The 26,097-nt window shown below is 52.0% G+C and overlaps 1 protein-coding gene across 1 annotated transcript in view; it reads left to right on the top strand.

Moving 5' to 3' along the window:
• LOC140203705 (gamma-aminobutyric acid receptor subunit alpha-3-like) overlaps nucleotides 1-24,549 on the top strand; it is a 265,082-nt gene extending 240,533 nt beyond the window's left edge. The window contains exons 8-10 of the mRNA XM_072269747.1: nucleotides 18,961-19,113; nucleotides 21,844-22,055; nucleotides 24,241-24,549. Coding sequence (XP_072125848.1) covers nucleotides 18,961-19,113; nucleotides 21,844-22,055; nucleotides 24,241-24,549 — 674 coding nt within the window. The remainder of the gene's footprint in view (nucleotides 1-18,960; nucleotides 19,114-21,843; nucleotides 22,056-24,240) is intronic.
• The last annotated feature ends 1,548 nt before the right edge of the window (nucleotides 24,550-26,097 follow it).

Raw genomic sequence — 26,097 nt, 5'->3', positions numbered from 1 at the left:
GAGCGCCCCTCACTCACCCAATACTGACACCCCTCACCCCCAACACTGACAGCCCTCACTTCCCAACACTGACAAACCTCACCCTCCAACACTGACAAACCTCACCCTCCAACACTGACACCCCTAAAAACCCAAAACTGACACCGCACACCCCCAACACTGACAACCCACTCTCCCCAATACTGACACTGCTCACTCCCACAACACTGACACCCCCACCCCCCAACACTGACACCCCACTCTCCCCGATACTGACACCTCTCACTCCCCAACACTGACTGCCTCACTCCCTGATACTGACACTCCTCACCCCCCCGACACTGACACCTCTCACCCCCAAACACTGACACACCTCACTCCCCAACACTGACCCCTCACTCCCCCAACACTGACAACCCTCACTCCCCGACACTGACACGCCTCACTCCCCAACACTGAAACCCCTCACTCCCCAACACTGACACCCTCACTCCCCGACACTGACACTCCTCACTCACCAATACTGACACCCCTCACTCCCCAATACTGACACCCCTCACCCCACAACACTGACACCCCTCACTCCCCAACACTGACACCCCTTTTACCCCCTGATACTGACACCCCTCACCCGCAACACTGACACCCCTCACCCCTCAACACTGACACCTCTCACTCCCCAACACAGACACCCCTCACTCCCGCAACACTGACACCCCTCACTCTCCAACACTGATACCCCTCACCCCCATCACTGACACCCTCACCCCCAACACTGACACCCCTCACTCTCCAACACTGATACCCCTCACCCCCATCACTGACACCCTCACCCCCAACACTGACACCCCTCACTCTCCAACTGATACCCCTCACCCCATCAATGACACCCTCACCCCCAACACTGACACCCTTCACTCTCCAACACTAGCACCCCTCACTCACGCAATTCTGACACTGCTCACTCCCCAACACTGACAGCCCTCACTTCCCAACACTGACAAACCTCACCCTCCAACACTGACAAACCTCACCCTCCAACACTGACATCCCTCACTCCCCAAAACTTACACCCCTCACTCCCCCAACACTGACACCTCTCACTCCCCCAACACTGACACCCCTCACTCCCCAACACTAAAACACCTCAATCCCCAACACTGACACCCCTCACTCCCCATCACGGATACTCCTCACTCACCAATACTGACACCCCTCACTCCCCAATACTGACACCCCTCACTCCCCAACACTGGCACCCCTCACCCGCAACACTGACCCCCCTCACTCACCAAAACTGACACCCCTCAACACCCAACACTGACACCGCACACCCCCAACACTGACACCCCTCACCCCCCAATACAGAAACCGCTCACTTCCCAACACTGACACACCTCATCCCCAACACTGACACACCTCACCCCCAACACGGACAAACCTCACCCTAGAACACTGACACACCTCACTCCCCAACACTGATACCCCTCACTCCCCAACACTAGCAACCCTCACTCACGCAATTCTGGCACTGCTCACTCCCCAACACTGACAGCCCTCACTTCCCAACACTGACAGCCCTCACTTCCCAACACTGACAAACCTCACCCTCCAACACTGACAAACCTCACCCTCCAACACTGACACCCCTAAACACCCAAAACTGACACTGCACACCCCCAACACTGACAACCCACTCTCCCCGATACTGACACTGCTCACTCCCACAACACTGACACCCCCACCCCCCAACACTGACACCCCACTCTCCCCGATACTGACACCTCTCACTCCCCAACACTGACTGCCTCACTCCCTGATACTGACACTCCTCACCCTCCCGACACTGACACCTCTCACCCCCCAACACTGACACACCTCACTCCCCAACACTGACCCCTCACTCCCCCAACACTGACAACCCTCACTCCCCGACACTGACACGCCTCACTCCCCAACACTGAAACACCTCAATCCCCAACACTGACACCCCTCACTCCCCATCACAGACACTCCTCACTCACCAATACTGACACCCCTCACTCCCCAATACTGACACCCCTCACCCGCCAACACTGACACACTTCACTCCCCAACACTGACACCCCTTTTACCGCCTGATACTGACACCCCTCACCCGCAACACTGACACCCCTCACTCCCCAATACTGACACTCATCACTCCCCCAACACTGACACCCCTCACTCACTCAACACTGACAACCCTTACTCCCTGATACTGAAACCCCTCACTCCCCAACACTGACACCCCTCACTCACCCAACACTGACACCTCTCACTCTCTAATACGGACACCACTCACCCCCCAACACTGACACCCCTCACTCATAGACACTGACAAACCTCACTCCCAACACTGACACCCCTTACTCCCCATCACAGACACTCCTCACTCACCAATACTGACACCCCTCACTCCCCAATACTGACACCCCTCACCCACAACACTGACACACTTCACTCCCCAACACTGACACCCCTTTTACCCCCTGATACTGACACCCCTCACCCGCAACACTGACACCCCTCACTCCCCAATACTGACACCCCTCCCTCCCCAACAGTGACACTCATCACTCCCCCAACACTGACACCCCTCACTCACTCAACACTGACAAGCCTTACTCCCTGATACTGAAACCCCTCACTCCCCAACACTGACACCCCTCACCCACCCAACACTGACACCTCTCACTCTCTAATACGGACACCACTCACCCCCCAACACTGACACCCCTCACTCATAGACACTGACAAACCTCACTCCCAACACTGACACCCCTCACTCCCCCAGCACTGACACCCCTCACTCCCCAACACTGACACCCCTCACTCCCCCAACACTGAGACCTCTTACTTCTCAATACTAACACCCCTCACTCCCCAACACAGACACCCCTCACTCCCCAACACTGATACCCCTCACTCTCCAACACTGACACCACACATTCCCCACACTGAATCCCATCACTCCCTGATACTGACACCCCTCACTCCCCAACACTGACACCGCTCACCCACAACACTGACACCCCTCACTCCCTCAACACTGACACCGCTCACCCACAACACTGACTCCCCTCACTCCCTGATACTGACACTCCTCACCCCCACAGCACTGACACTCCATACTCCCCGACACTGACAAACCTCACCCCCAACAGTGACACCCCTCACTCCCCCAACACTGACACCCCTCACCCCCAAACACTGACTCCCCTCACTCCCTGATACTGACATCCCTCACCCCCAACACTGACACCGCTCACCCACAACACTGACACCCCTCACTCCCTGATACTGACACTCCTCACCCCCACAGCACTGACACTCCATACTCCCCGACACTGACAATCCTCACTCCCCAACACTGACACCCCTTTTACCCCCTGATACTGACACCCCTCACCCGCAACACTGACACCCCTCACTCCCCAATACTGACACCCCTCCCTCCCCAACACTGACACTCATCACTCCCCCAACACTGACACCCCTCACTCACTCAACACTGACAAGCCTTACTCCCTGATACTGAAACCCCTCACTCCCCAACACTGACACCCCTCACTCACCCAACACTGACACCTCTCACTCTCTAATACGGACACCACTCACCCCCCAACACTGACACCCCTCACTCATAGACACTGACAAACCTCACTCCCAACACTGACACCCCTCACTCCCCCAGCACTGACACCCCTCACTCCCCAACACTGACACCCCTCACTCCCCCAACACTGAGACCTCTTACTTCTCAATACTAACACCCCTCACTCCCCAACACAGACACCCCTCCCTCCCCAACACTGATACCCCTCACTCTCCAACACTGACACCACACATTCCCCACACTGAAACCCATCACTCCCTGATACTGACACCCCTCACTCCCCAACACTGACACCGCTCACCCACAACACTGACACCCCTCACTCCCTCAACACTGACACCGCTCACCCACAACACTGACTCCCCTCACTCCCTGATACTGACACTCCTCACCCCCACAGCACTGACACTCCATACTCCCCGACACTGACAAACCTCACCCCCAACAGTGACACCCCTCACCCCCAAACACTGACTCCCCTCACTCCCTGATACTGACACCCCTCACCCCCAACACTGACACCGCTCACCCACAACACTGACTCCCCTCACTCCCTGATACTGACACTCCTCACCCCCACAGTACTGACACTCCATACTCCCCGACACTGACAATCCTCACCCCCAACACTGACACCCCTCACTCCCCCAACACTGACACCCCTCACCCCCAAACACTGACTCCCCTCACTCCCTGATACTGACACCCCTCACCCCCAACACTGACACCGCTCACCCACAACACTGACACCCCTCACTCCCCCAACACTGACACCGCTCACCCACAACACTGACTCCCCTCACTCCCCCAACACTGACACCTCTCACTTCCCAATACTGACAACTCTCACTTCCCAATACTGACACCCCTCACTCCCCAACACTGACAACCCTCACTCTCCAAAACTGTGATCTCTCGCTCCCCAACACTAGCGCCCCTCACTCACCCAACACTGACACCCCTCACTCCCACAACACTGACAACTCTCACTTCCCAATACTGACACCCCTCACTCCCCAACACTGACACCCCTCACTTCCCAACACTAACACCCCTCACTCCCCCAACACTGACAACTCTCACTTCCCAATACTGACACCCCTCACTCCCCAACACTAACACCCCTCACTCCCCCAACACTGACAACTCTCACTTCCCAATACTGACACCCCTCACTCCCCAACACTAACACCCCTCACTCCCCCAACACTGACAACTCTCACTTCCCAATACTGACACCCCTCACTCACCCAACACTGACACCCCTCACTCCCCCAACACTGACAACTCTCACTTCCCAATACTGACACCCCTCACTCCCCAACACTGACACCCCTCACTTCCCAACACTAACACCCCTCACTCCCCCAACACTGACAACTCTCACTTCCCAATACTGACACCCCTCACTCCCCAACACTAACAGCCCTCACTCCCCCAACACTGACAACTCTCACTTCCCAATACTGACACCCCTCACTCCCCAACACTGACACCCCTCACTCCTCAACACTGACACCCCTCACCCCCAATACTGACACCCCTCACTCTCCAAAACTGTGTTCTCTCGCTCCCCAACACTAGCGCCCCTCACTCACCCAATACTGACACCCCTCACTCCCCAACACTAACACCCCTCACTCCCCCAACACTGATAACTCTCACTTCCCAATACTGACACCCCTCACTCATCAATACTGACACCCCTCACTCCCCAATACTGACACACCTCACCCCCCAACACTGAAACCACTCACTCACCAACACTGACACCCCTCACTCCACAACACTGATACTCCGCTCCCCCAAGACTGACACCCCTCACCCCCCAACACTGACTCCCCTCACTCCCTGATACTGACACCCCTCACTCGCCGACTCTGACACCCCTCACCCTCCAACACTGACACCACTCAACACTCAACACTGACAACCCTCACCCCCAACACTGACACCCCTCACTCCCCAACACTGACACCCCTCACACCCCAACACTGATACTCCTCACTCCCAGCACTGACAGCACACATTCCCCAGCACTGACACCCATCACTCCCCAACACTGATACCCCTCTCCCCCAAAACTGACACCCCTCACCCCCCAACACTGACTCCCCTCACTCCCTGATACTGACACCCCTCACTCGCCGACTCTTACACCCCTCACTCCCCAGCACAGACACCCCTCACCCCCAACACTGACACCCCTCACCCGCCAATACTGACAGCCCTCACCCCCCAACACTGACTCCCCTCACTCCCTAATACTGACACCCCTCACCCCCCCGACACTGACACCCCTCACCCGCAACACTGACACCCCTCACTCCCAGCACTGACACCCCTCACCCCCAACACTGATTCCCCTCACTCCCTGATACTTACACCCCTCACCCTCCCAACACTGACACCCCTCACTCCCCAACACTGACACCCCTCACTCCCCAACACTGAAACCCCTCACCCCCCAACACTGACACCCCTCACTCCCCAACACTGACAGCCCTCACTCACCCAACACTGACACCTCTTACTCCCTGATACTGACACCCCTCACTCCCCAATACTGACACCTCTCACTCCCCAACCTGACACCCCTCAACCCCCAACACTGACACCGCTCACCCCCAATACTGACACCCCTCACTCTCCAAAACTGTGACCTCTCGCTCCCCAACACTAGCACCTCTGAGTCACCCAACACTGACACCCCTCACTCCCCAATACTGACACCCCTTACTCCCCCAACACTGACACCTCTCACTTCCCAATACTGACACCCCTCACTCCCCAACACTAACACCCCTCACTCCCCCAGCACTGACACCCCTCACTCCCCAATACTGAGACCCCTTACTCCCCCAACACTGACACCTCTCACTTCCCAATACTGACACCCCTCACTGCCCAACACTGACACCCCTCACTCCCCAACACTGACACCCCTCACTCCCCTAACACTGAGACCTCTCAATTCTCAATACTGACACCTCTCACTCCCCCAACACTGACACCCCTCACTCCCCAACGCTGACACTCCTCACCCCCCCCAACACTGACATCCCATACTCCCCGACACTGACAAACCTCACTCCCCAACACTGACACCCTCACTCCCCCAAACACTGACTCCCCTCACTCCCTGATACTGACACCCCTCACCCCCAACACTGACACCGCTCACCCACAACACTGACACCCCTCACTCCCCCAACACTGACACCTCTCACTTCCCAATACTGACAGCCTTCACTCCCCAACACTGACACCCCTCACTCCCCCAGCACTGACACCCCTCACTCCCCGACACTGACATCCCTCACTCCCCAAAACTGATACCCCTCACCCCCAACACTGAGACACCTCACTCCCCAATACTGACACCCCAATCTCCCCGACACTGACACCCCTCACTCCCCAACACTGACACTCATCACTCCCCCAACACTGACACCCCTCACTCACCCAACACTGACACCCCTTACTCGCTGATAATGAAACCCCTCACTCCCCAACACTGACACCCCTCACTCATAGACACTGACAACCCTCACAACCAACACTGACACCCATCAGTCCCCCAACACAGACACCCCTCACATCCCCAACACTGACACCCCTCACTCCCCAACACTGACACCCCGCACTCCCCAACACTGACACCCCTCACACCCCAACGCTGATACTCCTCACTCCCAGCACTGACAGCACACATTCCCCAGCACTGACACCCATCACTCCCCAACACTGATACCACTCTCCCCCAAGACTGACACCCCTCACCCCCAACACTGACTCCCCTCACTCCCTGATACTGACACCCCACACTCGCCGACTCTGACACCCCTCACCCTCCAACACTGACACCACTCAACACCCAACATTGACACCCCTCACCCCACAATACTGACACCGCACACCCCCATCACTGACACCCCTCACCCCCCAAAACTGACACCCCTCACCACCAAATCCTGACACCCCTCATCCCCAACACTGTCACCCCTCACCCCCCAACACTGACACCCCACACTCCCCGATACTGACACCCCCACTCCCCAACACTGACACCCCTCACTCCCCCAACTCTGACATCCCTCACCCCCCAACACTGACACCCCTCGCTCTCTAATACCGACACTACTCACCCTCCAACACTGACACCCCTCACACCCCAACGCTGATACTCCTCACTCCCAGCAGTGACACCACACATTCCCCAACACTGACACCCATCACTCCTCAACACTGATACCCCTCTCCCCCAGCACTGACACCCCTCACTCCCCCAATACTGACTCCCCTCACTCCCTGATACTGACACCACTCACCCCCCCAACACTGACACCCCTCACTCCCCAACACTGACACCCCTCACTCCCTGATACTGACACCCCTCACCCCCCAATACTGACACCCCTCACTCCCCCAACACTGACACCCCTCACCCCCAACACTGACTTCCCTCACTCCCTGATACTGACACCCCTCACCCCCCAATACTGACACCCCTCACTCCCCCAACACTGACACCCCTCACCCCCAACACTGACTTCCCTCACTCCCTGATACTGACACCCCTCACCCCCCCGACACTGACACCCCTCACCCCCAACACTAACACACCTCACTCCCCCAAATCTGACACCCCTCACTCCCCAACACTGACACCCCTCACATCCCCAAATCTGACACCCCTCATCCCCCAACACTGACACCCCTCACTCATAGACACTGACAACCCTCACCCCCAACACTGACACCCATCACTCCTCCAGCACTGACACCCCTCACCCTCCCCAACACTGACACCCCTCACTCCCCAAAATAGACACCCCTCACTCCCCAACAATGACAAACCTCACCCTCCAGCACTGACAAACCTCACCCTCCAACACTGACACCCCTCACTCCCTAATACTGACACCCCTCACCCCCAACACTGATTCCCCTCACTCCCTGATACTTACACCCCTCACCCTCCCAACACTGACACCCCTCACTCCCCAACACTGACACCCCTCACTCCCCAACACTGAAACCCCTCACCCCCCAACACTGACACCCCTCACTCCCCAACACTGACAGCCCTCACTCACCCAACACTGACACCTCTTACTCCCTGATACTGACACCCCTCACTCCCCAATACTGACACCTCTCACTCCCCAACCTGACACCCCTCAACCCCCAACACTGACACCGCTCACCCCCAATACTGACACCCCTCACTCTCCAAAACTGTGACCTCTCGCTCCCCAACACTAGCACCTCTCAGTCACCCAACACTGACACCCCTCACTCCCCAATACTGACACCCCTTACTCCCCCAACACTGACACCTCTCACTTCCCAATACTGACACCCCTCACTCCCCAACACTAACACCCCTCACTCCCCCAGCACTGACACCCCTCACTCCCCAATACTGAGACCCCTTACTCCCCCAACACTGACACCTTTCACTTCCCAATACTGACACCCCTCACTCCCCAACACTGACACCCCTCACTCCCCTAACACTGAGACCTCTCAATTCTCAATACTGACACCTCTCACTCCCCCAACACTGACACCCCTCACTCCCCAACGCTGACACTCCTCACCCCCCCAAACACTGACATCCCATACTCCCCGACACTGACAAACCTAACTCCCCAACACTGACACCCTCACTCCCCCAAACACTGACTCCCCTCACTCCCTGATACTGACACCCCTCACCCCCAACACTGACACCGCTCACCCACAACACTGACACCCCTCACTCCCCCAACACTGACACCTCTCACTTCCCAATACTGACAGCCTTCAATCCCCAACACTGACACCCCTCACTCCCCCAGCACTGACACCCCTCACTCCCCAACGCTGACACTCCTCACCCCCCCAAACACTGACATCCCATACTCCCCGACACTGACAAACCTCACTCCCCAACACTGACACCCTCACTCCCCCAAACACTGACTCCCCTCACTCCCTGATACTGACACCCCTCACCCCCAACACTGACACCGCTCACCCACAACACTGACACCCCTCACTCCCCCAACACTGACACCTCTCACTTCCCAATACTGACAGCCTTCAATCCCCAACACTGACACCCCTCACTCCCCCAGCACTGATACCCCTCACCCCCAACACTGAGACACCTCACTCCCCAATACTGACACCCCAATCTCCTCGACACTGACACCCCTCACTCCCCAACACTGACACTCATCACTCCCCCAACACTGACACCCCTCACTCACCCAACACTGACACCCCTTACTCGCTGATAATGAAACCCCTCACTCCCCAACACTGACACCCCTCACTCATAGACACTGACAACCCTCACAACCAACACTGACACCCATCAGTCCCCCAACACAGACACCCCTCACATCCCCAACACTGACACCCCTCACTCCCCAACACTGACACCCCGCACTCCCCAACACTGACACCCCTCACACCCCAACGCTGATACTCCTCACTCCCAGCACTGACAGCACACATTCCCCAGCACTGACACCCATCACTCCCCAACACTGATACCACTCTCCCCCAAGACTGACACCCCTCACCCCCAACACTGACTCCCCTCACTCCCTGATACTGACACCCCACACTCGCCGACTCTGACACCCCTCACCCTCCAACACTGACACCACTCAACACCCAACATTGACACCCCTCACCCCCCAATACTGACACCCCTCACCCCCAACACTGACACCCCTCACTCCCCAATACTGACACCGCACACCCCCATCACTGACACCCCTCACCCCCCAAAACTGACACCCCTCACCACCAAATCCTGACACCCCTCATCCCCAACACTGTCACCCCTCACCCCCCAACACTGACACCCCACACTCCCCGATACTGACACCCCCACTCCCCAACACTGACACCCCTCACTCCCCCAACTCTGACATCCCTCACCCCCCAACACTGACACCCCTCGCTCTCTAATACCGACACTACTCACCCTCCAACACTGACACCCCTCACACCCCAACGCTGATACTCCTCACTCCCAGCAGTGACACCACACATTCCCCAACACTGACACCCATCACTCCTCAACACTGATACCCCTCTCCCCCAGCACTGACACCCCTCACTCCCCCAATACTGACTCCCCTCACTCCCTGATACTGACACCACTCACCCCCCCAACACTGACACCCCTCACTCCCCAACACTGACACCCCTCACTCCCTGATACTGACACCCCTCACCCCCCAATACTGACACCCCTCACTCCCCCAACACTGACACCCCTCACCCCCAACACTGACTTCCCTCACTCCCTGATACTGACACCCCTCACCCCCCCGACACTGACACCCCTCACCCCCAACACTAACACACCTCACTCCCCCAAATCTGACACCCCTCACTCCCCAACACTGACACCCCTCACATCCCCAAATCTGACACCCCTCATCCCCCAACACTGACACCCCTCACTCATAGACACTGACAACCCTCACCCCCAACACTGACACCCATCACTCCTCCAGCACTGACACCCCTCACCCTCCCCAACACTGACACCCCTCACTCCCCAAAATAGACACCCCTCACTCCCCAACAATGACAAACCTCACCCTCCAGCACTGACAAACCTCACCCTCCAACACTGACACCCCGCACTCCCCAACGCTGATGCCCCTCACCCCCAGCACTGACACCCCTCACTCCTCAACACTGACACCCCTCACCCCACAATACTGACACCCCTCATCTCCCAACACTGACACCCCTCACCTCCCAACACTGACACCCCTCACTCCTCAACACTGACACCCCTCATCCCAACACTGACACCCCTCACTCCCCAACACTGACACCCCTCACACCCCAAAACTGACACCCCTCATCCCCCCAACACTGACACCCCTCACTCCCCAACACTAACACCCCTCACACCCCAACATTGATACCCCTCAACACCCAATACTGACACCCTACACTCACCGATACTGTCACCCCTCACTCCCCAACACTAACACCCCTCACTCACCCAACACTGACACCCCTCAACACCCAATACTGACACCCCTCACCCCCAATACTGACACCCCTCATCCCCAACACTGACACCCCTCTCCCCCCAACACTGACACCCCTCAGTCATAGACACTGACAACCCTCACTCCCAATACTGACACCCCTTACTCCCCAACACCGACACCCCTCACCCCCCAATACTGACACCCTTCACCCCCCAATACTGACACCACTTACTCTCCAACAGTGACACCCCTCACTCCCCAACACTGACACCCCTCACTCACCCAACACTGACACCCCCTACTCCCAAAACTGACAGCGCTCAACACACAACACTGACACCCCTCACTCCCCCAACTCTGACACCCTACACTCACCGATACTGTCATCCCTCACTCCCCAACACTAACACCCCTCACTCACCCAACACTGACACCCCTCACTCCGAAAACTGACACCCCTCAACACCCAACACTGAAACCGCACACCCCCCAATACTGACACCCCTCAACACCCAATACTGACACCCCTCATCCCCAAAATGACACCCCCAATCCCCAACTCTGACACCCCTCACCCCCCAACACTGACACCCCTCACTCCCTAATATTGACACCCCGCACCGTACAACACTGACACCCCTCACTCATAGACACTGACAGCCGTCACCCCCAATACTGACACCCATCACTCCTCCAACACTGACACCCGTCACCCTCCCCCAACACAGACACCCCTCACTCCCCAACACTGACAAACCTCACCCTCCAACACTGACAAACCTCCCCCTCCCCCAACACAGACACCCCTCACTCACCCAACACTGACACCCCTTACTCCCTGATACTGAAACCCCTCACTCCCCAACACTGACACCCCTCACTCATAGACACTGACAAACCTCACAACCAACACTGACACCCATCACTCCCCCAACACCGACACCTCTCACATCCCCAACACTGACACCCCTCACTCCCCAACACTGACACCCCTCACTCCCCAACACTGACACCCCTCACACCCCAACACTGATACCCCTCACTCCCAGCACTGACAGCACACATTCCCCAGCACTGACACCTATCACTCCCCAACACTGATACTCCTCTCCCCAAGACTGACACCCCTCACCCCCCAACACTGACTCCCCTCACTCCCTGATACTGACACCCCTCACTCGCCGACTCTGACACCCCTCACCCCCCAACACTGACACCCCACACTTCCCGATACTGACACCCCCACTCCCCAACACTGACACCCCTCACTCCCCCAACTCTGACATCCCTCACCCCCCAACACTGACACCCCTCACTCTCTAATACCGACACTCCTCACCCTCCAACACTGACACCCCTCACACCCCAACGCTGATACCCCTCACTCCCAGCACTGACACCACACATTCCCCAAAACTGACACCCATCACTCCTCAACACTGATATCCCTCTCCCCCCAGCACTGACACCCCTCACTCCCCCAATACTGACTCCCCTCACTCCCTGATACTGACACCACTCACCCCCCCAACACTGACACCCCTCACTCCCCAACACTGACACACCTCACTACCTGATACTGACACCCCTCACCCCCCAATACTGACACCCCTCACTCCCCCAACACTGACACCCCTCTCCCCCAATACTGACACCCCTCACTCCCCCAACACTGACACCCCTCACCCCCAACACTGACTCCCCTCACTCCCTGATACTGACACCCCTCACCACCCGACACTGACACCCCTCACCCCCAACACTAACACCCCTCACTCCCCCAAATCTGACACCCCTCACTCCCCAACACTGACACCCCTCACTCCCCCAAATCTGACAACCCTCACCCACCAACACTGACACGGCTCACTCCTCAATACGACACCCCTCACCCCCCAACACTGACACCCCTCACTCCCCAGTACTGACACCCCTCACCCCCCAACACTGACATCCCTCACTCCCCAACACTGACATCCCTCACTCCCCAACACTGACAACCCTGACTCCCTAATATCGACACCCCTCACCGTACAACACTGACACCCCTCACTCATAGACACTGACAGCTGTCACCCCCAATACTGACACCCATCACTCCCCCAACACAGACACCCCTCACTCCCCAACACTGACAAACCTCACTCTCCAACACTGACAAACCTCACCCTCCAACACTGACACCCCTCACTCCCCAGCACTGATACCCCTCACCTCCAGCACTGACACCCCTCACTCCCTGATACTGACACCTCTCACCCCCCGACACTGACACCCCTCACCCCCCAACACTGACACCCCTCACTCCCCAACACTGACACCCCTCACCCCCAACACTGACACCCCTCACCCACCAATACTGACAGCCCTCACCCCCCAATACTGACACCTCTCACTCTCCAACAGTGGCACCCCTACTCCCCAACACTGACACTCCTCATCCCCCAACACTGACTCCCCTCACTCCCTAATACTGACACCCCTCACCCCCCCGACACTGACACCCCTCACCCCCCAACACTGACACCCCTCACTCCCAACACTGACACCCCTCACCCCCAACACTGACACCCCTCACCCATTAATACTGACCCCCCTCACTCTCCAACACTGTTACCCCTCACTCACCCAACACTGACACCCCTCACTCCCCAACACTGACACCCTTCACCCCCCAACACTGATTCCCCTCACTCCCTGATACTTACACCCCTCACCCTCCCAACGCTGACACCCCTCACTACCAAACACTGACACCCCTCACCCCCAACACTGAAACCCCTCACCCCCCAATACTGATGCCCCTCACTCTCCAACACTGACAGCCTTCACCCCCCAACACTGACATCCCTGCCCTCCACCCCCCCCACACTCAGACACACACACACACACACACACACACACACACACACACATACACACACCCACACACGCACGCACACCCCCACACGCACGCACACCCCCACACACACACACACAAACTTCTAATCCAAACGAGCCACTCCTTTTTGCTTAGGTTCTCAGCCATTGTATCCAATTCAGATAATAAGAATTTTTCCCCAAAATAATAAAACTGCTCCCCACCTGCATCCTGTGTATTGATAGTCTGGTCAGCCCAGCATTGCCCATCTTGTTGCAATGACTTGGTTTATCTCCTGTCCCTTTTCTATGCCTGCTGAATGTGGGCGTTGTGAATGCTGTTTACAATAGCTCTGTGTCTCTTCCCGTCTAATATCAATCAGTTTTGTTCCACGATCCTCTAAATCTGCCACACAACTCTCCCTGGTGTAGTCTGGGTTCCTTGTGCTATTGACATGCTGGGGTGCTGCTTCAGCCCACATTCAGCAAACTTGCTGTGTGATAGCTCCCATCATCTATCGCTTATAAGTTGAACAAGTATCTGTCAGTGCAGTTGATATGCTCCAGAATACTGGAGTCTTTTATGATTGTGTACAGCTCCCATTCTTACAGGGACAGTCTGCGAATCAGTGTCTTCTGTTTGCTTTGACATTCTTCACAGCTTATTCTCCTCTTCCAGTCAGGGATTTCCGGTGGTTCTGTTTTCCAATTTTTATCCAGGTACTTTTGTCCCCACCACCCAATCGAACAACTTGATGCTACCCTGACGGCAACTTCCACATCACTAAATAAATATGCCTGATATCAAGTGCTGTTGTATCCATCAAGTCCCAGATAATCATTATGAGTAGAGAGATAAATCAAGGGATTAGTGATGGAATCAATGTCAAGAGTAGTTGAGAGTCAGTCTATTCAATGACACTCTCAGATTCCAATGCCAAAGCAGACTTCTTCTTGGACAGTTAAAGTTATGCGAATAGACTGTACTTGGCAGCATAACAAACTCCTAACTGTCTGAATATCAATGATGCTCCTCGCATTGACTGCAGTCAGACGATTTGAAGTGTTCTGCCAAATTGCCACCTCCCCTGCCTTGAAGACTGAGTGTAGGGGCAAATGCTGAGTGTTTACCCATATCTCTGCTTCATACTTCAACTACATAGCGACTTCCAGCCAGCATATTGGCCACAAGGGCAACACATAAATATTTCCAGTCTGCAGCCACCCTCACCAACGTTTCTTTTTTGTGTGTTATATCTGAAAATCATGATCATTCTGTCTGCTCTGGAATCAAAGATCCACCAGGCCTTCACAGAAGCAAGGAAACTGTTTAGCCATAGATCAAAGCTCCCAGTTAAGGAAGACAGAGTCGCTGGAACCAGGAAATGCAATGACTCTTTGTACATGCCAGGATCTCAGGTGGACCAACAGGTTGTCTACTTTCAGTAATGATGATCTCCCAGAAAATGGTATAATTTCCATGCTTTTCTCCTAAATAAATCCAGGCGGTCTTTAGCTGAAGCCTGTAATTTGTGATGTTCCACAAGGATCTGTGCTGGGACCTCTGCTGTTTGTAATGTATATAAATGACCTGGATTAAAAAATATAGATGTAGATAATTATTAAGTTGTGGATAGTGTAGAAGATTGGCAAAGAATACAGTGTCTTATGTATCAGTTGCAATTATAGGAAGATAAATGGCAGATGGAGTTTAACCCAGATAAATGTGAGGTGTTGCACCTTGGTAGGGTAAAGGCAAGGAGACAGTACACTGTTACGGGCAAGATTCTTAATAGTGTTGCTGAGCAGAGAGATCTTAGGATCCAAGTTCATATCTACTTGAAAGTGGCTGCACAGGTTGATAAGGTGGTTAAGAAAGCTTATGGGATTCCTGCTCTTAAAAGTCGAGGCACTGGGTTCAAAAGTCAAGAGGTTATGTTACAACTTTATAACACTCTGGTTAGACGACATCTGGAGTATTGCACACAGTTCTGGTCACCCCACTATAGGAGGTCTTTGGAGAGGGTGCTGAAGAGTTTCACCAGTATGCTACCTGGTTTAGGGGGCATGTGCTATCACGAGAGGCTGAATAAACTTGGGCTGTTTTCTCTGGAGCGGCAGACACTTAGGGGAGATCTGATAAAGGTTTATAAGATAATGAGAGGCATAGATAGAGTAGACAGGGAGTATATGTTTCCCAGGGTTGAAATGTCTAATACCAGAGGGCATGTATTGAAGGTGAAAGGGGGTCAGTTCAAAGGGGATATGAGGATTTAGGTATTTTACTCAGAGAGTTGTGGATGCCTGGAATGCATGGCCTGGTATGATGGTAGAGTCAAATACATCAGAGTCTTTTAAGAGATGTTTGGATAGGCACATGGATGTAAGGAAGATGGAGGAATAGAGACATGGTGTAGGTAGTGACTGGGTATTTTTCATTTGTTTTTTAGCTGGTTCAGCACAACATTATGGGCCAAAGGGCCTGTTCCTGTGCTGTACTGTTCTATGTTCTCTGTTCTACTGGTATTCCTCAATAACAAACACGACATGGTGTCAGAAGTGATTGATTGTCAATGCTCTGGTGCTGCAGACTAAGTGAGGTTCCCAGCAAGAAAGAATTTACAATAAGACTGTTCTTGTTTGCACGCATCTATGAAAAATACCCAGAGACTTATCAGCCTAAACTGCCTATGCTAGATTGCTAATGGTATGCACCATGAGTCATAAGCTGAGGAAGGGTCAAGGTTGCTAGGCAACACCTTCAAACTACACCCAAAAGTGCATGCATAGTAATAATCTTGGACCACGAGCTTGAGGAAGTGCGGAGAGACACAGACACAGCAGAGAAGTCAGAGAAGTCAGTCATACTCTCATGGAGAGAAAATAAGACTTTTGTGGTCCAAATAAATAAAATAATAAATAAAAATAACAAACAGGGAAATGGAGAAAGTACTTGCAGTACCCACATCTACTGACCACACAAAACCATCCCTCCCCCCACAACCCCCAAGACATTTGATATCTCTAAACAGAGGACTTTGAGAGATGGCTGAAACACTTGGAGAGATTTAGATTTTCAAGCAATCTCACTCAGGCTTCAGAAGAGCATCAAGTAAGCACACTGATATACTGAATGGGTGACATCGTGGGTGCTCAGAAAAAAGGAGTACAAAATAGTGCAGGACAAATTCAAAGAATGTTTCACAGGAAAGCAAAATGTGATGTATGAGAGGGTAAAGTTGAACTCCAGAAAACAGGAGCCGGATGAAAGTGTAATTGACTTCATCACAGTGTTGTACGTCCTGTCAGACAACTGTGCATATGGAAATCTGAGAGATGAGTTCATTACTGACAGGGCTACTAGACACCAAATTGACAGAGAGACTTTGGTTGCAGGCAAATCTCACACTAGAGAAGGCTATTATCATGGTCAGGCAGAGTGAGGATGTTTGTCAGCAACAGGCAGAACTCAGGCATGAAAATGATGCTGAGGTAAAGCTAGAATCTATACAAAAAGAAGGGTACAAACAAGAAAAGACTACAGAAAGATGTGAAAGTAGAGTTCAGCTCAAACAAAACAGACAAGCAAAATCAAGAGCAGCTAAAATGTCCAATTGCAGTAGATACACCAAGCTGGATTGCTCAAGTTCCGGGACCTTCTTTCAGCAGCAGTGTACACTGCCTGCTGTCTTGATATTTGTCAATGTCGGTGAGGAACCAGGTCATCCATGGGCACATCTTCCAGGCTGCATCTGGAGATACCAAAACGTTAAGCTCCACGGCGAGTCCGAGAACAAGAACCCACAGCTCATGGAGGACCGGAGTTTGAGCTGCTGTTGTAGATCGCAGACTCTGACAGGACCCCAGCCACCTTGAAAAGAAAAGATAGAACAATAAGCTGTTTAAGCTGTTTCTCAAAAGACTCAATTAATTGTGAGACATGTTGGAGAACCTTCAGGGGTTCTGAAATCTTCTTTGCAGGATGCCAACAGTTACAGGAATATTCCATGATGGTGGTCAGATCTATGATGATTCTCCATGATTTTAATACAGTAATATATACTGGAGTCCTGTGAGTGTGATGATGTTTATGGGTGACTTGCAATGTATCTATCACAGGAATCCTCTGTGTGTGCATATGTATATATTAGTGTGTACATATATGTGCTTGTGTAATTGTGTGTGTGTGTGTGTGTGTGTGTGGGTGTGGGTGCATATACATGTGAGTGGGTGCATGTGCATTGAAGGTAATTGTCATGTGTGGGCTTGACAGCATGTCTACTACAGGCAGTGACCTGTTCCTGAACGTCACAGTGTACCATTAGAAGATGGTGATCGTCCCTCACTTGTTGTCACCCCTTACTTGTGGTAAATATGCCCCTTGGAGGTAACTGAGCTTCCCCTGTGTAAGGCTGTTTCAGAGATGATGTTGTACCTAATTATTTGCTATCCACGTCTCTCCAGGTGAATACATCGTCATGACCACACACTTCCACCTAAAGAGGAAGATTGGTTACTTTGTGATTCAGACCTACCTGCCCTGCATCATGACTGTGATACTCTCGCAGGTCTCCTTCTGGCTGAACAGGGAGTCGGTCCCTGCACGCACTGTCTTTGGTGAGCGGGCAGCCTCTTCCATCTCTCCCGTTGAGACCGTTACACCCACTGTTAATGAGGATTTGTGTGTAAGCAAGCCATTTGAAATGAGTTATTTTTAACCGAGTGTTTAGTGCAGAGGTATGAGTAATGGGGTCTCCACTTTCTGTGAGATTATAATGTTCTGTGTTAGCAACGTGCATCAGAGTATTCTGTCCCAGCCGTCACTGGAACCAGGCTCTTTGGCCCATATTATCAGTGCCGACCATGCCACCAAGTTAAATCAAACCTACTTGTCTACATATTCCAATCTTTGAATATTTGTGTGCCTGATTAAAGGCCATCATTGTCTCTGCTTCCTCCACCACCCCTGACAGTGCACGCTGAGCTTTTACTAACCTTTGTATGGAAAAAAATACCCCACGCATCTCATTTCAACTTTGCCCCTTGCTTAGATTTATACTTTCTTGTGTTTGATGTTTCTACCATTGCATTATCTACCTACCCTGTCCATGTCTCTCCTAACTTCTGCTGATCTCCTCTCAGCTTCCACCACTCTAGAGAAAACCCTCCAAGTGTATCCAAACTCTCCTTCTAACTAATATCCTCTAATCCAGGCAGCCTCCTGGCAAGCCCCTTCTGCACCCACTCCAAAGCCTCATCCCTGTAAATGAGGCAACAGAAATGCACACAATACTCCAAATAAGCCCAACCAAAGATCAGCAAAATGACTTGTGGCCTTTTAGACTTAGTGTATATGGCATTGCATCTTCTATACTTTCTTTACCTCCACATATACTGTATTTCAAGGAGTATGGACTTGAACCCCAAATCCCTCTGTATATCAATGCTCCTCAAGGTCCTGCCGGCCCACAATGTTTTGCCAACCTTTTAACCTACTCCAAGGTCAATCTAATGCTTCCCTTCCACATAGTCCTCCAATTTGCTTTCATCCATGTGCTTGTTGAAGAGTTCTTTAACTGTCACTAATGTGCCTGCCTCTACCACTACCCCAGCAGCACGTTCCACTCTCTGTGCTAAAAATCTACTTCTGATATAGCCCCGATACTTTCCTCCAATCACATTAAAATTCCTCCCTCTCATCTTAGCCATTTCTGCCCTAGGGGAAAAGGCTCTCGTTGTCCACTTAATCTACATCTTTTAACATCTTATACACCTCTATCTAATCACCTCTTTTCTTTATACCTTCTATTTAACCTGTCAAAATGTAACACCTCACTCTTGACTGGTTGAAGCTTCATCAGCCATTTCTCCACCATATCGGCAACTGATCTATATTCCATTGTATCTTTTGGTCATCTTCTACACTATCGCCAACTCCACCAATTTTTGTGTCATCTTGTTCCTCTGAGTCCCAGCCCTTCACTAGCAAACCTCATAGGCAGATTATTGGTCTGCGTCCTTTTTGTACAAGTCCCACCTTCCCTGGGAGAGAAGCCAATGATCCGTGTTCCTGAAATCCTTCTTCCTACACCAACAATTTAGCCACACATTTAACTGAACTATCTTCCTACATCTTGCCTCACTTAGGACATGGCACGGGCAGTAATCCTGAAATTACCACCTTCAAATCCCTGCTTTTTAACTTTCCACATAATCACTTCAATTCTCTCTGAAGACCCACATCTGATGTTGGTACCAATACAGATCAGTCTCCCCTTTCACAATGTCCCGTGCTCATTCAGAAACATACTTGATCCTTACACCAACACACCATCAGATTTTTACTTGCAACCACAAGAGTGACTGCCTGAGCCCCTGACAGAGTTCCCTGTCACTATTGCTTGCCTAGCCTTTGCCTGCTCCATTGCTGTACAACAAAGCCAGTTATGGTGCCACAGACCTGGCTGCTGCTGATATTTTCTCCTGAGAGGCCATTTCAACACCAGCCAGTGTCTGAAATAATCTTCTTGTTTGAGAGAAGTACAGCCACAATTCCTGTCTCACCTTCCTGTCAGTCACTGACTTACCCTTTGGTGTAATCAACCCATAAAACTCCTGCCTATTACAATTATGCCTACTGAATGCTTCTTAGAGAGTCACCAACTGATCCATGTTTTCTGACACAAGCTGCCTCTTTCCACAAAGACAATCCTCAGGGCCACAGATGGCTCCTGATATCAGCCCATATCAGGATCTTACCATTCTACTGCCCTTTTGAATAAACAAATAGAGTTTAGAGAAAGGAAGCACCTTACCTAGCCCTTTCTTTGTTGCTACTTGTCCTCCTCACCAAAGGCCTCACTTTAACACAAAAGCAGCCCTTCTCAAACTGGATGCTTCACAAGAGACCACTGTCCTGGACCAGCAGGCTCCGGGGCAGCTTCTCCCACCAGGCCATCAGGTTGATTAACTCATGCCGGTACAATTGTATTTCCAAGCTATATTGACCATCCTGTTGTACATACTATTTATTGCAAATTACCATAAATTGCACATTGCAAATTTAGACGGACACGTAAAGTAAAAAATTTTACTGTGTGAAGGATGTAAGAAGTAAAGTCAATTCAATTCAACTGCAAAGCCTTTCAGGAGGAGGACAAGCAATCGCTGACGGGTAATGGACTTTCCTAAAGCTTCTGCTGTTCCTCCTCTGAGTCTCAAGGTGCTGAAGAATGGTGTTCCAGAACCATTTGTATGTGACAGGTCAGCATGGTTGCTGTGCGTAACATGAGCCATGAGTTTCCGATGGCTGATGACAATTTGATAGTGTTTCTTTTAAATTCCCAGGGGTCACCACAGTACTGACAATGACCACACTGAGCATCAGTGCCAGAAACTCCTTACCAAAGGTTGCCTACGCGACCGCCATGGACTGGTTCATTGCTGTGTGCTACGCGTTTGTGTTCTCAGCACTGATCGAATTTGCTACTGTGAACTACTTCACCAAGAGGAGCTGGCCTTGGGATGGAAGGAAAGCCATGGAAGCGCAGGAGCTGAAGGTGAGTCCATCATACCCTTTGTCCGGGAATTGGTGAATCCAGTGCATCCCTTGGTCTAGGGTTGGTGAGTCAATTGCATCCCTCACCCAGGAGTTGGTGAGTGCATCACAGCCCTCATTCGGGAGTGGATGAACTCACCCCATCACTCACCCAGGAGTGGGTAAACTCACCCTATCACTCACCCAGGGGTGGGTGAACTCACCCCATCACTCACCCAGGAGTAGGTGAACCCACCCCATCACTCACCCAGGAGCGGGCGAACCCACCCCATCACTCACCCAGGGGTGGGTGAACCCACCCCATCTCTCACCCAGGAGTGGGTGTGTCAATTGCAATTCTTGCCTGGGTTGTCTTCAGACCTCAGGTAATGATGTCGTGGGCTTGAATCTCAGCCCTCCCAACCTGAAGATGTGGCTTGCTGTTAACAATCACATTAATGGCCCTGATGAGGGCAATCAGTGGTCAGCTATAGTGAAGTAGCAGGGATGGTAGGGAAAGCGGACTGTGTGGCGAACGCTGTCTCAGACTGCCCTGCTCCTTGAGTCGGGGTCAGTGCTTGCACACTTCTCATTCAGTGAACTCCTGGAGGATGGGGTCTGGCTGGAGCCTGTGATAGGAGCGGCGTTAGCGTGACACCCAATGAGACCTCCCTCTGCTGATCTTCACCAGTGAGCTAGTGGCAGCTGCTCGGCAATGCGAACTGAGCTGGCCGCGGCTGGTCACAGCCGAACTCTGGCAGGTCACATCAAGCAGACTCATTTATACTGGGAGGGATAAATCATGAGGGTAGAGTGTAGGGAGTCACATTTACTCTCACGAATACTGAAAGCTGAAGGGTAATATCTAAGAGTACAGCACAAGGAACCATGTCTGTATCAACCATGATGCTGATTAAAATTCACCAGTACATGGTCTCTATCCCTCCCTTCCCTGTCTGTTCATGTGTCTCTAAGTGCCACACCATCTCCCCAGCAGTGCGCTTCTTTTGAGCTTTCCCACTCTTACCTCAAAGCATTTGACTGTAAAAGACTCTGTGCTTCTCATAATGTACATACTTCTATCAGGTCACCTCTCAGTTTCTGGATCTCCAAATAAAATGACCCAAGTCGTCCAACCTCTCCTTATAGTTAATGCTCTGCACCTTAGGGTACATCCTGGTGAACCCCTTCCGCGTCCTTCCTGCAGTGCACCAACCTGAGCAGGACACAATAACACAACACTCATCTCAAGGTTTATACAGCTGCAGCATGGTTTCCCAGCTTCCATCTCAATGCACCAATGATAAAAGCAAGCATGCTGGCTGCCTTCTTTACCACACGATGCGCGTTTTACCACCTGGTGAGCTGTGGAATCGGCCAGGGTGCATGGATAGACAGCAACTTCCAGGGAAAGAGAGAGAGAAGTGCAGCACTGAGCAATATCGAGAGGTAGCTCTTCGCACAAGAGGCAGTGGGGTGATAAAGGTCCCCCAAAAAGAGCCAGGTTTAATTAAAAATTTCAAAACAGGGAATAATTTTGTTGTGTGAAGAAACTGAGGGGCAGTTTAATTAAGGTGCATAAAATCACAACAAGCCGTACAGGGCCAACCTATTCCTCTTAATGCCTTAATACCTGGGGATTTGAGGGTCAGGGCGGGATATTAGGAAATCACTGTCTGAGGAAATGGCAGCAGCCAATTCCCTATACCTGGGTTACCTGAAGAAGCATGACAGACAAAGTTATTGACTAACACCTGCTCTAGTTGGCAAGGACACACGGCCAAATGGCTTTCTGTTGTTCTGTAGCTTTTTGAATCTGTAATTAAATCTTCCACTTGATTTATCTGATCCTACAGTGATCCTCATCTTAAACAATGGCTCCACTCTGTGCCAACCTGAGTTCTCCTTCTATATCCTGCCCTTCCTGCTCCCTCCTGTTTACTTCTTGAGACTATCAACTTCCCAATGAGCATCTGACAGGATACGAGAGAGAAGATGTCAAGTCATTAGCTGGATTAGTAACAACCTTTCATCTCTCGGTTACCAGATCTTTGGAATAAGCAGATGGTTAGCAGATCAATGGGATACAGGCATGGCTCAGTTCATCATCTGTCATTCCAGTTTTGTTTTTCCACATGTGATCTAACTCCCTCTAAATTTGAATATTTCAGCATCAGCTTGACTTTTAAACACGTTCTGCATTTCAGAAAAGAGAGCCGGTAACTCTAGCGAAGAAAACCAACAACACATACAATATTGTGGGGACAACCTACACTCTGAACATCACCAAGGATCCTGGGCTAGCCACCATAGCAAAGAGTGCAGGGGCTCACGCCAAGCTGGGCAAGGTCGAGGAGAAGCTACTTGAGAGCAAGAAGTCTTACAACAGTGTCAGCAAGGTTGACAAAATGTCCCGGATCATCTTCCCTGTTCTCTTTGTAATCTTCAACTTGGTTTACTGGGCCACATATGTCAACAGGGAGCCGATAATTAAAGGCATGATTCCCCAGAAATAGACTCCACTCTCAGCTTGTTCTCAGGTGGTTTCTTTTTAAGTGGTTTCTGAAGAAAGCATTGTAATGTGTTTGAAAGGACGTGCCTGTTCATTGTTTGACTTAATGAAGTTGTATTTAACTGTTTGCATGCCACATAACTGGAGGTGTGTTCATACGAGGCTGGGTACCTTGATAATCGAGAGGTTGTATCTGTCACTTGTCTTTGTGTCTTCACTGGCTGAGGACGTCTCTCACACTCACTTTCATACTTGGTGCGGATGGTTTCACCCTCATGCTCCCTCAGCACCTCCCTCACTCCTGCTTCTAAAATTGCTGACAGCATCTCTCTCAGACTTGGTTCACACATGATTCCACACTTTGGCATTGACCGCGTCCTCTTACTTTCCACTCACTTGGGAGTTCCCGTTCTCATCACTGAAGGCAACTCCCTTATGTAAGCATTGGTGCTTAATGACCTCACTCTCTTGGGCTCTCTCCTTCCCATTTGTCCCCATCACAGTCTCTGACTGATTCTGCCTTCCACTTACAATGTCCAGTGATATATGGCCATAAGCACAGAAGCAAGACCTTCAGCCCACCGTCCAGATTGACCATCATCCATCCATTTACACTAAACTGACACCACTTTACTTTCCCCATGTCCCCATGAACTGCCGGCAGGTTCTGCTGCTCACCAAAACAGCAGCAGTACAGCAACCAATTGACGCACCAAACCACACAGATTTGAGATGTGAAAGGAAACTGGGGCACCCAGGCGAAATCCATGCAGTCACAGGATAAACGTGAAAACTCCACATAGAAAGCACGCCAGGTCAGTCATGGATCTTTCAGGCAGCAGCTCCACTAGCCATGCCTCTGAGATTTCCTAAAGTAGACCTTGCAGTCCTTCATGTACCAGCACTATGTAAGATGATGGCAGTTCATCCCGTTCCTCTAATTCTAAAACTCTATTGGTCTCAATGTGTCTATTCTCCACAGCTGAGCATCTGTACCCTCTGATTTGGAGAACAACAAATACTTCCACACCGTTAAATGCAGAGAATTTGGTGTGTTGCATTCCTGATAGACCTAACCTTTATGCTGAGATATTGCTCACTAATGCCAGACACTTTAGTCTCCTAAACACAAGAAGATCTGCAGATGCTGGAAATCCAAAGCAACAGACACAAAATGCTGGAGGAACTCTGCAGGCCAGGCAGCCTCTAGGGAAATAAGTAAGCAGTCAACGTTTTGGGCAGAGACCCTTCATCAGGACTGAGAGGGAAGGGGCGAGTTGCCCGAATTAGAAGGGGGGGGGAGAGGGGAAAGAGGCTAGCTGGAAGGTGACAGGTGGGTAGGAAAAGTCAAGGGCTGGAGAAGAAAGAATCTGATAGGAGAGAGAGTGGATGATAGGAGAACAAGAGGGAGGAGGGGACACGGGGGAAGTAATAAGCTGGTGAGAAGAAGTAAAAGGTGCAATGTCGATGTAAGCTTTTGGCATGGCTCCTTACGCTCTCCAGAACTTGACGTTCATAAAATATAGTCAGCTGCTCTCATGCTTCTCACCTG

Source organism: Mobula birostris, chromosome 10 (assembly GCF_030028105.1).
Source record: "Mobula birostris isolate sMobBir1 chromosome 10, sMobBir1.hap1, whole genome shotgun sequence".
Lineage (NCBI taxonomy): Eukaryota > Metazoa > Chordata > Chondrichthyes > Myliobatiformes > Myliobatidae > Mobula > Mobula birostris.
The sequence above is the reverse complement of the archived record's forward strand: the minus strand, read 5'-3'. Positions and strand labels throughout refer to the sequence as shown.